The sequence below is a fragment of the Salvelinus namaycush genome, chromosome 23, assembly GCF_016432855.1.
Source record: "Salvelinus namaycush isolate Seneca chromosome 23, SaNama_1.0, whole genome shotgun sequence".
NCBI classification, from domain to species: domain Eukaryota; kingdom Metazoa; phylum Chordata; class Actinopteri; order Salmoniformes; family Salmonidae; genus Salvelinus; species Salvelinus namaycush.
Genome location: NC_052329.1, coordinates 35,057,825 through 35,073,675, shown reverse-complemented (window position 1 = coordinate 35,073,675; position 15,851 = coordinate 35,057,825). Strand labels below are relative to the sequence as shown.

Genomic DNA, 15,851 nt, shown 5'->3' with positions numbered 1-15,851 from the left:
GACTGGACAAGAGTGAGAGGGTAAGGGGTTATGTCTCTCGTGTGGGACTTCATAGGAGCCGTGACCCGAGCCATGCATGCAGGGGTCACAGTGAGACCTAAATAACACGTAGTGGAGGAACTAACCAGGCTTGACTAAATGTCACCACACACAGGCCGCCACCGGGATATGAGCGATGGGCCCCAGGAGCCCAGCCCCCCTACTGTACGTTCCACAAGCAATGCGTCTACTCCATGAGAAGTTGAATGAATCAGACATACATAGTCACACATAGAAATATAATTTCTAGAATGGGGAAAAGCCCCTCAGACCATTGCAATAATTATACTTCTATATTTCTATGGTGCCACACGTCCACATTCCAATTGACTTCAACTCTATGGCACAACTTAAATACCAACAGTATAAGAAATAGTGGTGGTACACCAAACGGGTTATAAAACCATTATCTACAGCCACTGGAGGTAATTGATCTGTTTATACTGTAATGTCATGCACTATCATTATACGCTGTCCATAGCCAGCTTTGAAACTCGTGATATTATACAGAACATGTGTTTCTTATTAGGCTATTCTATCAGATCCTCTACCTCTCATTGTCATTATACTGTACAGGGGCTGCACGCAACAAAAAATGTGTTCATTTTGAAACGTCTACGTTTCTAGTTGAAATGTACTTTGCGTGTGAGCCGTGGCTGGCTTTGCACCAGGCCTTAGACAGATACAAGAGATAAATCATGGCACTCAAACAATGCAATTAAACATCTTCATGTGCAGTAGTAAAGTCTCTATCTCTCTCTGTCTCTCTGTTTCTTTGTTTCTGTGTTTCTCATAAGCGCTGTATTAGACTACAGAGGATTCAACGTATCTGGCAAACTTTCCAAATGAGGGATTTGGAACAGAGAGACGAAAGAGAGGATGGGCAGGGATTCTAAGCAAGAGACGGTTAAGTCATCTTGATAAGCTCAGACCTGACTAATCTCTCTGTCTCCGTGTCTGTCTCTCGGTCACTCATTAAGAGTTGGGTTAGAAAAAGTTAGAGGTCACGATTCCACGTATTTGTCACGTATCCATAGAGATAAATCTATAAGGTACCAGGCCAGTGATGCAGGATCCTTTTTCCGTGACAGACTAGACAATTTAGCACTTATCTGACTATCATAGTGGCCTGTTCAGCCACTGTTTCTACTCAGCGTGAATCTAATAAAGATGGACAAGATTGAACGCACTACTGGCCTTTGACTAACTACTAGAATAGTACAGAGCATGTCTGTCTGTCTGTCTGTCTGTTTATCCTGGCTGTACTGTTCACCAGGCTGTGCCCTGTCTCTTGCTGCGGTTCGGTCTGCTCACAGCAGGGTCCAGAACTCTACACCGGGCTTTGTCCACCGCGGCGGGCCACGGCAAACGACATCCGTATGCTGCCTGGAGAACAGGCCAAGAAAGTAGACGTAACAACACCAGTATGGATACAGGGGCTGCATACCACAGCGATGAGGAGATGAGATTTAGAAAAGGCAGAACAAGAAAAAGGACAAGGGAGGAAAAAGGTTGATTTTTTCTCTTCTTATTGGGGAAAGGAGAGGATAAAAATGAGGTCAATCCTTTTTTTTCTTCCTGAGATGAACAGTGTGCTACTTTGAGTGATGAAAAAAAGAGAGTTAGCATACAATTCGGTTTTTTTCTCTCCCTGGGAGCCTGTTAGGGAACTGACTGCTCTCATTCTGTTCATTACAAACAAATGTAATTTATGGCCTAGCTAGCCCCACAGCAACGAGCGATGGGGATAAACCCCTGGCACTGATGTACATACTTTACTGTACTGCAATGAGTTACACTGCACAGAGCCTGGAGCAGACGGGAGAAATCCCGAACTCTCTCTCGCTCTGTTTCTTTCTGCAACAGTGAGGCCATTTCCCATGAGAACCGGGGGCAGGAAGCATATTGGAGTTGGAGAAGGGTGTGAGTACTTACTCATGTGGGGGGGGGGGGTATGTAATGAAAAGAGACGACTTGGCATGGGCCCTGAGACTGAAGTGTGAAAACAAGAGTGTCAGCAGGGGGGCAGGGCGAGGAGCTTTGAGGAAATATGAAGAATTTGAGCGGTACTCTTCCCAGGGCTTCGCTGGAAGCCGCCGGGTCCAAACTCATCCGTGCCATTTCTCCCTCCTCAACGTTCCCATCACTCGACTGAACTACTGACATAGTAATCATTTAGGTTTTTCATTGACACATTCACTATTCTAGACAAATAATCATAAATACTGTACCAATACATCACTCCTGAAACTGGGAAATGTATGAAAATCAGGCTACAGTTAAACAAAGTGAAATTGCTTGAGCAACTATAGTGAGCCAAATGGTTGTCTCCTTACTCTCCTGTAAACGGTTTCCAGGAAACATATAAATGGATCTCTACTATCAGCGTAAACAGCAATCTGATAACATCTAGCTGGAGTGCAGCTCAGATATGCTGCCGTGCCACTGTGTACGGAACATAATCTCACACATATAATCAATCTCAAGCCTCCTCTGTGGTTGTGGAATGCAAAATCTGGTGAACCGAGACTTAAGACGTATACCTTCACTTTGAGAGCTGCTGTGACCATAACTGGGCTCGCTGGATATTACCCCTTATTCCAAGTCTCTCTCATTGTCTTTTTTTGTCTGCATCTTTCTCTCTCTCTATCTCTCTGTGTCTTCTCTCTCTCTCTGTGTCTTCTCTGTGTCTTCTCTCTCTCTCTGTGTCTTCTCTGTGTCTTCTCTCTCTCTCTGTCTTCTCTCTCTCTCTCTTCTCTCTGTGTCTTCTCTCTCTCTCTGTGTCTTCTCTCTCTCTCTGTGTCTTCTCTCTCTTTCTGTGTCTTCTCTGTGTCTTCTCTCTCTCTCTGTGTCTTCTCTGTGTCTTCTCTCTCTCTCTGTGTCTTCTCTGTGTCTTCTCTCTCTCTCTGTGTCTTCTCTGTGTCTTCTCTCTCTCTCTGTGTCTTCTCTGTGTCTTCTCTCTCTCTCTGTGTCTTCTCTCTCTCTCTTCTCTCTGTGTCTTCTCTCTCTCTCTGTGTCTTCTCTCTCTCTCTGTGTCTTCTCTCTCTCTCTGTGTCTTCTCTCTCTCTCTGTGTCTTCTCTCTTCTCTCTCTCTCTGTGTCTTCTCTCTTCTCTCTCTCTCTGTGTCTTCTCTCTCTGCTCTCTGTGTTCTCTCTCTCTGCTCTCTGCTCTCTGTGTTCTCTCTCTCTGCTCTCTGTGTTCTCTCTCTCTGCTCTCTGCTCTCTGTGTTCTCTCTCTCTGCTCTCTGTGTTCTCTCTCTCTGCTCTCTGTGTTCTCTCTCTCTGCTCTCTGCGTTCTCTCTCTGCTCTCTGCGTTCTCTCTCTGCTCTCTCTCTCTCTCTCTCTCTGCTCTCTGCGTTCTCTCTCTCTCTCTCTCTCTCTGCGTTCTCTCTCTCTGCGTTCTCTCTCTCTGCGTTCTCTCTCTCTCTCTGCCTCTCTCTCTCTCTGCCTCTCTCTCTCTCTGCCTCTCTCTCTCTCTGCCTCTCTCTCTCTCTGCCTCTCTCTCTCTCTGCCTCTCTCTCTCTCTGCCTCTCTCTGCCTCTCTCTCTCTCTGCCTCTCTCTCTCTCTGCCTCTCTCTGCCTCTCTCTGCCTCTGCCTCTCTCTCTCTCTGCCTCTCTCTGCCTCTCTCTGCCTCTGCCTCTCTCTCTCTCTGCCTCTCTCTGCCTCTCTCTGCCTCTGCCTCTCTCTCTCTCTGCCTCTCTCTGCCTCTCTCTGCCTCTGCCTCTCTCTCTCTCTGCCTCTCTCTGCCTCTCTCTGCCTCTGCCTCTCTCTCTCTCTGCCTCTCTCTGCCTCTCTCTGCCTCTGCCTCTCTCTCTCTCTGCCTCTCTCTGCCTCTCTCTGCCTCTGCCTCTCTCTCTCTCTGCCTCTCTCTGCCTCTCTCTGCCTCTGCCTCTCTCTCTCTCTGCCTCTCTCTCTCTCTCTCTGCCTCTCTCTGCCTCTCTCTGCCTCTCTCTGCCTCTGCCTCTGCGTTCTCTCTCTCTCTCTGCCTCTGCGTTCTCTCTCTCTCTCTGCCTCTGCGTTCTCTCTCTCTCTCTGCCTCTGCGTTCTCTCTGCCTCTCTGCCTCTCTCTCTCTCTCTCTCTCTCTCTCTCTCTCTCTCTCTCTCTCTCTCTCTCTCTCTCTCTCTCTCTCTCTCTCTCTCTCTCTCTCTCTCTCTCTCTCTCTCTCTCTCTCTCTCTCTCTCTCTCTCTCTCTCTCCGTCCCTTCCCCTCTCTCTCTCTCTCCGTCCCTTCCCCTCTCTCTCTCTCTCCCTCCCTCCCTTCCCCTCTCTCTCTCTCTGTCTCTTTATACTCTTTCTGTCTCTGTCTCTTTATACTCTTTCTGTCTCTGTCTCTTTATACTCTTTCTGTCTCTGTCTCTTTATACTCTTTCTGTCTCTGTATCTTATACTCCCTCTGTCCCTCTGTCCCTCTGTCCCTCTGTCCCTCTGTCCCTCTGTCCCTCTGTGTCTGCACATTGTCTGTCTGGTGGAGGCCTGGGGCCTGGGCCAGCCGTTGTGTCTGCAGCACATTAAACAGACATCCCTGCCACCCAGGCTGCAGCCTGTACACAAGCTGCCTCGACACAGACAGAGAGAGAGAGAGCATGGAGCAGAGGAATGAGAGGACAGAGACAAGCGGAGAAACAGAGGAGAAAGGAGGGTAGGGTTTAAAAGCAGCTGCAGGAGAGATTTCACCACCATAGTTGTAGGATTTTACACGGACCAGAGCTGAGTGAAATTGAGCCGAGTGAAATGGAAAAGTTTCAATTTTCGTTGACAGGTGGTAGCATTGATCACCATTAAGACATTGCACTGAGATGAAAGACGTAGCCTACCTGTGACATGCTAAGATCTACACAAAAGCATGAGGACACATCTCATCGACCCCAGTTCAGGGCTGATACAGTCTAACAGCTGTGGTGACCAGTGAGGATGAAGTAGGTCTAACATGTAAGCAGACAGAGACAACACACACTAACCCACCTGTTGAACTCATAGATGTCCTCAATGTTGCAGAACAGAGTGCTGACTTCTTCCGGCTTGAGTGGCAGGTCCCCACAGTCAATGATGCAACCCAGGTAGTCCTGAGAGAGAGCGAGAGAGCGAGAGAGCGAGAGAGAGAGAGAGAGAGAGAGAGGGAGAGGGAGAGGGAGAGAGAGAGGGGGAGAGAGAGGGGGAGAGGGGGAGAGAGAGAGAGATACTGTGAATGTGATTCTGTAAATGCATGTCAGGATGTTTATTGACAAAATAAACAAAATACAATCTTCATCATAATCTCATCATTCATACTTCATGTTCATTTGTTTCTGACTTCATAACACAAAATGCCGAAGCATAGTTGCTCAAATGGACAAAAGTCCCTTCTTTGTCCATCTCCTGCGTCGTCCCTTCAGTTCATCCAGATGATTCTCTGTTAGCTGTCTTAGGGTCATTTGTAATTGAACTATCATCAAGGCTTTCTGCGTGAGAAAAAACATGTATACTTGAGCCCTACACCGATCCTTATTGTAAACACACTGAGAAGCCCAAGAAAGCAAACCTAGCAATTAATAAAGTGGCAAAGGCCTGACAGTTACAATATTTGTATTTTCCTTTCGTGCTCCTCTCTCTGACCTGGGAAATAGAGCCATGCTCTAGTCTAATGAGAAAAATTGTATGTCCCCCCTAAAAACACAGACTAACATCCCCGCGAAGCCTGGGAGAGAGCACTCCGAGCTGGGCTAAGGGCCTTAGGAAAGAAGGGGGCTTCAAAATGTGTCTGGCCAATCCACAGGCCCAGAGCACAAAACTCTCCAAGTCTACCACCTCCAATGTAGTGATCAGTAGTCAGGCTAAAAGGCCTTATCTAGGCTAGCTGTCAGCGCTTTATCAGAGCCCTCCAGGGCCCAATAGTCCCATAACCAGCAGGCTTTTTAAGTGGCCAACAAGCCCATCTGATAACACCACTTCCTACAGACAACTTTCTCTCCAGATGCCAACCCGATGGAGAAACCACTAAGGAACCTATCCAGGGTAGCTGTTCATTCTGTTGGTCTGAGTTTAACAGAGAGATCTGAGTAACCGTGAGGGCGGCTGCGGTCCACCCAGAGACCCAGTTACCATTCTGGCCAGCGAGAATAAGCCAACAACAGAAAAACAAAGAGGCGTTAAAATAAGATGAAGCCAACTTGACTGCAAAAATAAACGGGTGTAAATAAACAAACAGACAAAGTATGCATGAGAGAGGGGGGTGGGAGGGGGTGAGAGGTGGGGATGGCAGGGCGTTATGACCGGGAAGGGAGCTTCAATGGCCCCCAACCCTGACGGAGTCGAGCAGAGTGGAGCGCTCCTAGGGTACATTCCTGGAGGATAAAATGTGGAGTTTTTGTTGTTGTTGCTTTGTCTCCAGTTGTGTTTGTTTCCAGAGCCACCGGGGTTCTGGGAAAGCAAACAGGCCGAGGTAGGGCAAAATGAGGTGAAAATAAGTGAGGCTCCCGTCACACTCATCACCTTTTAAAGGCAAGGGTACACTGGCACTGTAATTATTGTCGACTTACAGGCTGTCATGGGTGAACAAGAATTCCCCCTCGCGCGCACGCACGCACACACACACACACACACACACACACCCCCCCCCCCCCCCCCCCCCCCCCCCTTTGGGAGGGCAATTAGGGCCCATAGCGAGAGGAGGAGAGAGAGACAGACAGATGAGTGAGAAATTGACAGAAGAAGAGAGAAGACAGTAAGAATGAGGAAGAGACTAGAGGGGGAAATTGAGACATAAGAGGGTTAAACGCAAGAGAGCACAACAATAGAAAGACAGAAGAGAAAGAGATAAATGTTTCACTATGACAGGAAGAAAGACAGCTAGAATGAAAGAGAGAAGGAAAGAGAGAGAGAGAGAGAGAGAGAGAGAGAGAGAGAGAGAGAGAGAGAGAGAGAGGCCGGAGCAGCCGGCAGGTTTTGGTCTCTTTGTCTGAGAATCTAGGTCAGAATTTGGAGAAAGGAGTTTGTCCCTCTGTGCTGCCTGCGAGGGCCCCTCCATCCCCTCCTCATGTGGCCCAAACTGGGGGTTACAGCCAAAGAGAGGCTAAAAACGCTCCGTTCCCCCAAACACCCACCCCCAATTTCCTGTCCTATTTGGCAGGAGTACAGCGAGAACGAAAGGGGGCTTCGCTCTCCCCGGCTCTCCCCATTTTCTCTCCCCCTTTCTCCTCCTGTGTCTTCCAAAACACTGTATATTGCACATTCAAGACCTATAGGAGCAATATGGGAGCTCACACATACACACACACCAGAAGGCAAGCTAATAAACTGTTCACAAACACACACAAACACACACACACACACACACACACACACACACACACACACACACACACACACACACACACACACACACACACACACACACACACACACACACACACACACACACACACACACACACACAGACTCCAATCATCATCATACTTGGTTCTTATTACCAGCAACTTTGACATCATCCCTGGATCAAAACCAGATTTCCATAACTGGTAAAGGCTGAGCCTAATGAACGCTCGAGCCGATAGACATCACATGTGCAACTCACACAGTCAGCACTCTGGGTCAGCCAACAGCGAACTCCATTCCATCAACTCAGGGGCCCACAGATCGATAAAACAGCCGTGGTCTGGCCCAAATCCCTGTCCGCAAAAACAAATGTATGGACATTTGATCTGGAAGGCATCCCTGCACAGGCTAGCTCAGTCAAATGCCTGCTCTTTTTATTGGCTCGTAAAAGCCTGAACTTCAAGAGAACTGTCAAGCAAAAGGAACTAGGGTTCCATTTCAGGCATTCTAACACATACCCCACACACCTATCATCACATGTCCTGAAGAAACGTTCTCTGCCTCTCTCTTTTCACCCACCCTCTCTCTCTCTCTCTCTCTCTCGTAACCGCGCACACACAGATGCACATTTAACCCTCTGCTCTCAGCACCGTTCTCCCAGGGTGCTGATTGCACCACCTGCTGACTTCCACTTGCTAATGAGTGCCATTGGCAACATTCCCTCTCTGTCTCCACATCAAAGCAGAGGCAGAACCCCTTAATCAGATCACTCCAGCACCGACCTGACCTGCATGAACCACACTGTCTTGCACCTCAACCCTAACCCTAGGTCCATCAGGTTGGCTTTCACAATAAAACCAAAAAGAAAATACAACCAAAAGGTTGTTTAAAGATGACTAACTATCCATGAGCCTTTACCCTAGCCATGCCCCTAACCTGAACCCTTACACCACCATAACCCTTAAATGCTCTGCATGGTCAATCCAACGTCTGAAGTGGCCGTGCATCCAGAAAGCGAGGTCAGTACAGGTGCATCAAAGCCAGGACCGAGAGACTGAAAAATAGCTTCTATCTCAAGGCCATCCGACTGTTAAACAGCCATCACTAACACAGAGAGGCTGCTGCCAAAATACAGACTTGAAATCATTGGCCACTTTATTACATGGGTCACTAGTCACTTTAATAATGCCACTTTAACCATGTTTACACATCTTGCATTACTCATCTCATATGTATATATTCTATTGCATCTTGCCTACGACGCTCTGTCATTGCTCATCCATATATTTATATGGATATATTCATATTTCATCCCTTTAGTTAGATTTGTGTGTATTAGGTAGTTGTTGTGTAATTGTTAGATTACTTTTTAGATTTTGTTGCACTTTCGGAACTAGAAGCACAAGCATTTTCGCTACACTCGCAATAACATCTGCTAACCATGTGTATGTGACCAATGACATTTGATTTGATTTGATTTACAGCATTTACTGCAACGCAGCCTCCGCAGGCGTCAGGGCTTTCATACTTCTTGTACTTAACGGAGCAGAGCTGTTGTGAAGGAAGTTGTCAAGGAAGTGAGTTTGTGTTTATACAGGGCCTCCCACCCTCACCTACCGTCAGCCAATCCTGTCAATGCAGAGCTCTCCGCATTGTTGCAAAATTTGAGAGGCGCACGGCGATGTGGTACGGAGGTTGATTTGACCTCTGGAAGCCTCTGGAAGCCTCTGGAAGCTCCGCAATTGCATCACACATACGGCGCCTCCGTCCACATTTTCAGATCAAGTATAAATAGACTTTTACCCTAACCTCTACCCAATATCTAAACCTAAACCTAACCCTAAACCTAAACCTAACCCTAAACCTATATCTAAACCTAAACCTAGCCCTAAACGTAAACCTAACCCTAACCCTAAACCTAACACTAAACCAGGAAAAGAGATGTAAATTACTTTTTCAAGGGAGCGCTGGCCAAAACAAAAATGAGACATCAAAGTGATGTCACTTCCTCTATTCCTTTATGGCTGTCTTTCCTCTCTTTTCCTCCTCAATCCCGTAGAGAGACTCCTGATTCCTGACCTACCTTAAAGGGCACAGCTAAATCCTCTAGTTTCATCCGCTTCCAATGGCAATATGATAAACGTGTTGACTGTCGTCCACCCAAAGGTCCCCTGACTCAACAACCACACTCTGTTCCTTCTCAAACGATCCTCCATCTGTGTGTGTGCGTGCACGTAAATGTGCGCGCACGTGTGAGGTATCAGTGTGTGTGAGTGTGAGTATGTGTGTGCGTACGCGAGCGTTAGCGTGAGTGAGTGATCAGTCACAGACTCCTCATTGTCACAAGTCAGCTGACCCTGTCGGATAGGAGTATGAAACATCCTTTTGAAGTAATGACTTGGATTTACTGCTGCTCTCATCCTGTGCCATGCCCTCCTCTTGCCCGCCTCGCGTTCCACCTGGGCCACTGATGGATGGAGCCACAGAGGCACACGGGGAGGCCAGACAGGGCTCTAAGATGGCCACTGAACGAGGAGGGGATGAAAGCATTGTTCACATTTTATTTATCGGAAGCTGGTGGGAGAGTCGAGGAGTTCTTCCGTGGAAAGGGGATGGAAAAACTGCTGACACAACTACAGTATTCATGAGTTCCAGTTTCATTATAGTCATTAGGCATTCTGGTATTTCCAATTCAGAAATAATCAACTCAATATGTATACTGTAAACTGTATACATGCCAATATGTAAACCATATGATGATCATGTTAAACCCTATTCAATATGGTACCAAGTACCAGGAATGGTGGTGGTAATGCCCGTAGCTAGATTTACTGGCCAGGTGTAGCTGCCCTCAGCCCAGTACCAGCAGCAGGCCATATCTCAGAGAGGAGACACACAGACTGTACTGAGGACAGGAGGAGAGGAAAGGAGAGGAGAGGGGAGGGAAGGGGAGAGGAGGACTTCTTTCTTACCTCTACGATGCTCTTCAGGTCCCTCACGTACGCCTGCTCCGTCTCCACTATCTCCAGCGCCACCCTCTCCAAGCGAGACAGCTTGGGCGGGGACGCGGCAGTGGCAGGGTTTGCCCCCGCTGGGAGCTGGGAGAGAGGGGTTAGGTCCAGGCTGATGTCGGAGCCGTTGCGCTGCGGCGAGGAGGGGTAGGCAGGCACGGCCCCGTAGGGCAGCGAGGAGGAGGAAGAGTGTACGTCCTGCAGGGAGGCGGAGGAGGCAGAGGAGCTGAGGCTGGCCGTGCGGTCGCTGTCCGAGCACACCGTGTTGACCGAGGTGCAGCTCCCGCGGGAGGCGCGCTCCGACGAGGCCATCCTACCCACAATGCTGCTCAGGGAGGACACGGAGGAGGGGCGCTTGGCAGCTGGGTGAGGGATGAAGGGAGAAGATGGGGAAAAGGAGGAGAGAAAAGGAGGAGACAGTCAATGTCATGTCAACATAAATCAACACAAACTATTCCAACCAACCATCAGCAGTTGGGAAATAGGTGCCAGAACACTTCTTCTCTTGGGGAACAATAAGACAAAAGACTTACAGTACTACAAGACTAATGTGCAGGTTGATTTCTGCCATGAACGTCAGAACAGGCTGACGGAACAGCTTACTTTGTGTTCCTCTGAACATGACCACAAAGCTGCCATGCAGGAAACAAGGGGTGTCAAAAAAAGGTGTAACTACGAGAACAACTCTCACAGTTTGGTTGCTACAATCGCGCCGTCAATCTTCTTGTTCTGGCAACCTCCTGCACTTTTATGCAAAAACACACAAAGCCAAATCAGGGCTGACAGGAAACAGAGACCAATCCCCCCCCGGCTTTATCCGCCGGTCGGTGGAGTAGATTCACTGAGGTCCCAGTGACCCCCTTTACTGGGACCATCTCAGCGTTGTCAGGCAAGGCCAATTAAACACAGGGAACAGAACACTAGACAGAGAACGGTTCTGTCTGAAATCAAACAATTGGAAAGAAAATAGACTGGTTGTCACGGTAAATGAGCATGAAATAAGCCCAGGCTACAAAAAAAGACTTTCACTGTGTTGAGAGTAAAATTTAGAAGTGGTGGTGCTACAATGGCTGCCCACTTTAGAAAGGGAGGGCCAACCGAGAGGAACAATCCATAACTGCCTGTGGCATAATTGTTCAATTCAGACGACTGGTACTTGCCTCGCTAGCTCACTAACCCTTAAACGACGACAACGAAAACAACAACTCCTTATTTAGCTACATAATCTTCAGCAGAACCAAGGGCCACTGCTTTTTTGTTCAAATGTTACCCATATTCCACCAAGTAATCATGAATCACTATGAATCGCAATGAGCCATGATTGTGCGTCTGTGACCGTGGTGTGTACCCCCATCTATCAGAAGCTTCATTTAACCATTAGCTAGCTGTTGTAGACATTCACTATGGTTTCCTTGCTCGAGGGCATTCACACAAGATTCTAAAGCATTTTGGCCGAATGAATTGTTCCGAATTTGATTTAAGCAAACTCGTGAGCTACTTGAAGGGCAGTGTTTATCTACGTTGGCCTGGTTCCAAGAAAAGCAGTAGAATGACTCCAGTCTTATATGGACGGAAAATGACTTGGCTTCAGTAGAGAGAAAAGAGAAAGACAGCAAAATATGCCCTCCAACTATACATAGATGTGGATGCTTGACTGGTGGTAATCTGTTTAGTAAGATGCCGGGTGAGACTCACTGTGCATAAAAAAATCTTAGCACTTTGGGAAACAAAAAAGGTCAATTATGATAAGCTATCCTATTAAAATGAATTGTATTATAAACAAGGATTCAATTCCTTTTTTTAAAAATTGTTTTGTTTTTACAATGGGTTAAAATGAGGTCAAATAGCCCTTATCCCATAAACACATTGGATATTTATGTTAAGACTCTTGACTGCAAAAGGGCAGATGCATCGTTAACCAATAATTATATTGAAAAATGGATTAATCAGTATAATTGCTCCAAACTCTTATTATACTTTCTAATTGCAGACATTTTTTACAACCAATCTGAGTGGTTTTCCATGAAGAGTATCCACCTCATGGCTGCCCAATTGGGAATTACCTTATTCGAGGCTAACACAGACTATAAACTTGCAGTATGTGTATATGGATAGAGTTTCCGTGGGCATACGCAGTGCTATATTTACTGCATTAGTCAAAGATGATACCTGACCCATTGTCTTTATCCTCACCCTGAAGCTGGGGCGGTAGCTGTTGTTTCCCAACACTCCCATTCAGAAAAACTAACACTTTTAGAGAAAAAGGTGCTATTTACAACCTAAAAGGGTTCTGCGGCTATCCCTATAGGAGAACCCTTTGAATAACCCTTGTTGGTTCCAGGTAGAACCCTTTTCTCTAAGAGTGTAGCCAATCTGGGCTACTAGCATGAGTAGGATTTTGTTGATTCAACTAATAATTTTTTATACAGTAATGTCACCGTAATCACATATTTTGGGGGGGGAAACTGGCAATTGAGTCGTAAGAGTATAATGAATTCAACTCAAGAGACCCATGTGGGCTCAAGTGGAACACTTGACGTATCACCAAAGCTGCTCCATGGTAGGCATATACAATTGCAGTATTTTCCCCTGGCGTCAAAATGTTTAAGACAGCCCACCAAAACACAGACATCTGGGCTGAGATGAGATCAGAGAGAACGTCTGACAGAGAGCCCAAAAAGGTCTGGAGTGGATACAGGTCACACACTGAACAATACTGCTGCAATCAGGGTTAAACATGTTAACATAGATATATGGCCAAAGCCATATCTGAGGTGACAATTCCTGTGCACACTAACCTACCTAATAACCATAGTTGTATATTTAAGCAATAAGGCACGAGGTGGGTGTGGTATATGGCCAATATACCACAGCTAAGGGCTGTTCTTACGCACGACGCACTGCGGAGTGCCTGGACACAGCCCTTAGCCGTGGTATATTGGCCATATATCACAAACCTCCAAGGTGCCTTATTGCTATTATAAACTGTTTACCAACGTAATTAGAGCAGTAAAAATAAATGTTTTGTCACGCCCGTGGTATACGGTCTGATATACCATGGCTGTCAGCCAATCAACATTCAGTGCTGGAACCACACAGTTTATAAACGGCGGTATATTTGTTGCAGCTGCCATTTCCCTAGTATTTGCTAAGACATTACGTGGCAGCAATGGGTACTTTCTGGCACAGTATATAATAATTAAAACACAGTATTGTTAACTACCTGCTACAAAATGGTGAACAGTACCATTAATACCATAAAAACAAGAATGAGTTATTAGGTCAGAATTGTGTAATAACAATTGACCATGTAACCAGACAGTCAAATCAGGTAAATATTACTGTAAAATAAAGCATATGCACACTGGTCAGTGCAGGCCTTGAACACTCTACTATTTCCATTTATCCAGTAATGGTCCAATGAGGGCTAAGGACAGCCCCACTAACTCAATCACCAGTACTAACAGTCTCCTGCAGTGCCAAAAGGGGCATGCCTTCATCTACTGATGGTTATAACCCATTAGAGACCTACTCCAGCAAACAGAAACAGTCACCTACCTGCTAAACAGTGAGTTCAGCCTCTCCCCTGCCCTCCAGAACGCATGAGGTCAGCCTGTTTAAACTACCGGATCCAAACCACAGCCATGTCCCTGTCAACGACTAATTCACCACACTGCTGCTGCTACTGACACACTTGGGCTCGGCTCCCAGACAGTCCCATACAGGCAGAGTTCTCAGACCACTGACCAGCCAGCTCCACACCCCACACTGAACCCTCTGGCCTGGATCCACCGCCCGCCCGGCGTTGAACCAAACTCAGTTACGTCAACCACACTCCAACTCAACTAACAGTTACTACAATAGATTGTTTTTTCCCCCCGACAGCACACCTCCATCTCACCTCGTTCATCTGGCAATGGCCTGCCTAGAGCACTTTGTGAGTCTGACTGTACAGACTACAGAGACAGGAACTGTCAGTGTTAGCAAGAGACATGCAGAGTGAGGAGAGAGAGAGAGAGAGAGAGAGAGAGAGAGAGAGAGAGAGAGAGAGAGAAAGTATTTTTTAGATTTCCTGTTTTAGTACACGTCAGGGTGCAAGCCACTTATGAAGCAAGGGCAGACAGGAGGTGAGAGCTTGGCACAGCTGCTATTTTCTGCTCTTTCTGAAAGTGAAAAAAAGCTCTGAACCATGCAGAGAAAACCACAAGGACATGCTGGCCTTTCATGTTGCATTCGCCTTATTTGGTGTTTTAGAATACTGGTTATTTGGGGGAGTTTCAAGTCAGATGTGTGTGTGTGTGTGTCAAAGACGGGCTTTGAGTGTCACACCCTGATCTGTTTCACCTATACTTGTGCTTGTCTCCACCCCCCTTAAGATGTAGCCCATCAGCCCCATTATCCCCTGTGTATTTATACCTGTGTTCTCTGTTTGTCTGTTGCCAGTTCGTCTTGTCTCATCAAGCCTACCAGTGTTTTTCCCGTACTCCTGTTTTCTCTCAAGTCCCTGTTTTCTAGTTTTCTGCCTGCCCTGACCCTGAGCCTGCCTGCCGTTCTGTACCTTTCGGACTCCGCTCTGGATTACCGACCTCTGCCTGCCCTTGACCTGTCGTTTGCCTGCCCCCTGTTTTTGCAATAAACTTTTGTTACTTCGAACTGTCTGCATCTGGGTCTTATCCTGAGGTCTGATATTGGAAAAGAGAAAGTAAACCGATGACACAGTTTAGGGGGAAGAGGATCTTCTGCTAACTGACAAAAACAGTACAGCCTGTTGTGTGTAGAACGAGGCCTGCACCTGACAACCCACCAGAGGATGTGGTTGGGATCAACAACACACTGTTTTTAGCTGAGAACACGCTTCACTTCGGTGCAGTTGCTAGGGGCGACAGGGGGAAAGTGAGCTCAATGAGAGACGCGTTAACTGGACTTTGAAGGGTCATTTGCAGATTCCAAAACATCAGCAACATCAAACTAGTAGGGAGTCCGACTAACCACAAACTGGCCAAGTCACACTGACCCAGTGCTCACAGGGCAACAAAGTAGCTCTCTTTTCCTCTGGCTGAGTCTCTGTGAGATGTGTTTTACATAAAGTACAGTGGGCTGCCTGGTGAGCCTCCACTGGGCTCCGTGAGTACAGACGAACAAGCACACTGTGTTTCTGGGTGTTAATCTAGATGAAACTCACTGGGCATTCTGCAAAACAAAAATTCTCACTTGAGCTAAATACACCTGAGGGACAGGCAGTGAGTGAAAGATAATGCTTTAGACGGTACAAATGAGTTAGGAGGCTGTACTAGTAACCTGAAAGAAAACATCATATAAGGAGACCCCGTGAAGCGAGTGAAACTATAGTGGACCCCGGAACGACTAAAGGGCTTTCCTGGTTAAATAAAGGGTGAAAAAACGAATCCATAAAAATACCTATAAAAGCAGTACAATATACTTTGCATTATGTAAAACAGTATTTTCTATGTTGGAATAAATGACCCTGCAATGCAGTACAATAAATCCCAT

At 46.8% G+C, this 15,851-nt stretch overlaps 1 protein-coding gene across 1 annotated transcript in view; it reads right to left on the bottom strand.

Moving 5' to 3' along the window:
• LOC120018364 (serine/arginine repetitive matrix protein 2-like) overlaps window positions 1-15,851 on the bottom strand; it is a 62,092-nt gene that overhangs the window by 24,823 nt on the left and 21,418 nt on the right. Inside the window, exons 3-4 of the mRNA XM_038961525.1 lie at window positions 10,302-10,702; window positions 5,002-5,102 (exon numbers count right to left, since the gene is read on the bottom strand). Of these exons, the coding sequence (XP_038817453.1) occupies window positions 5,002-5,102; window positions 10,302-10,702 (502 nt within the window). The remainder of the gene's footprint in view (window positions 1-5,001; window positions 5,103-10,301; window positions 10,703-15,851) is intronic.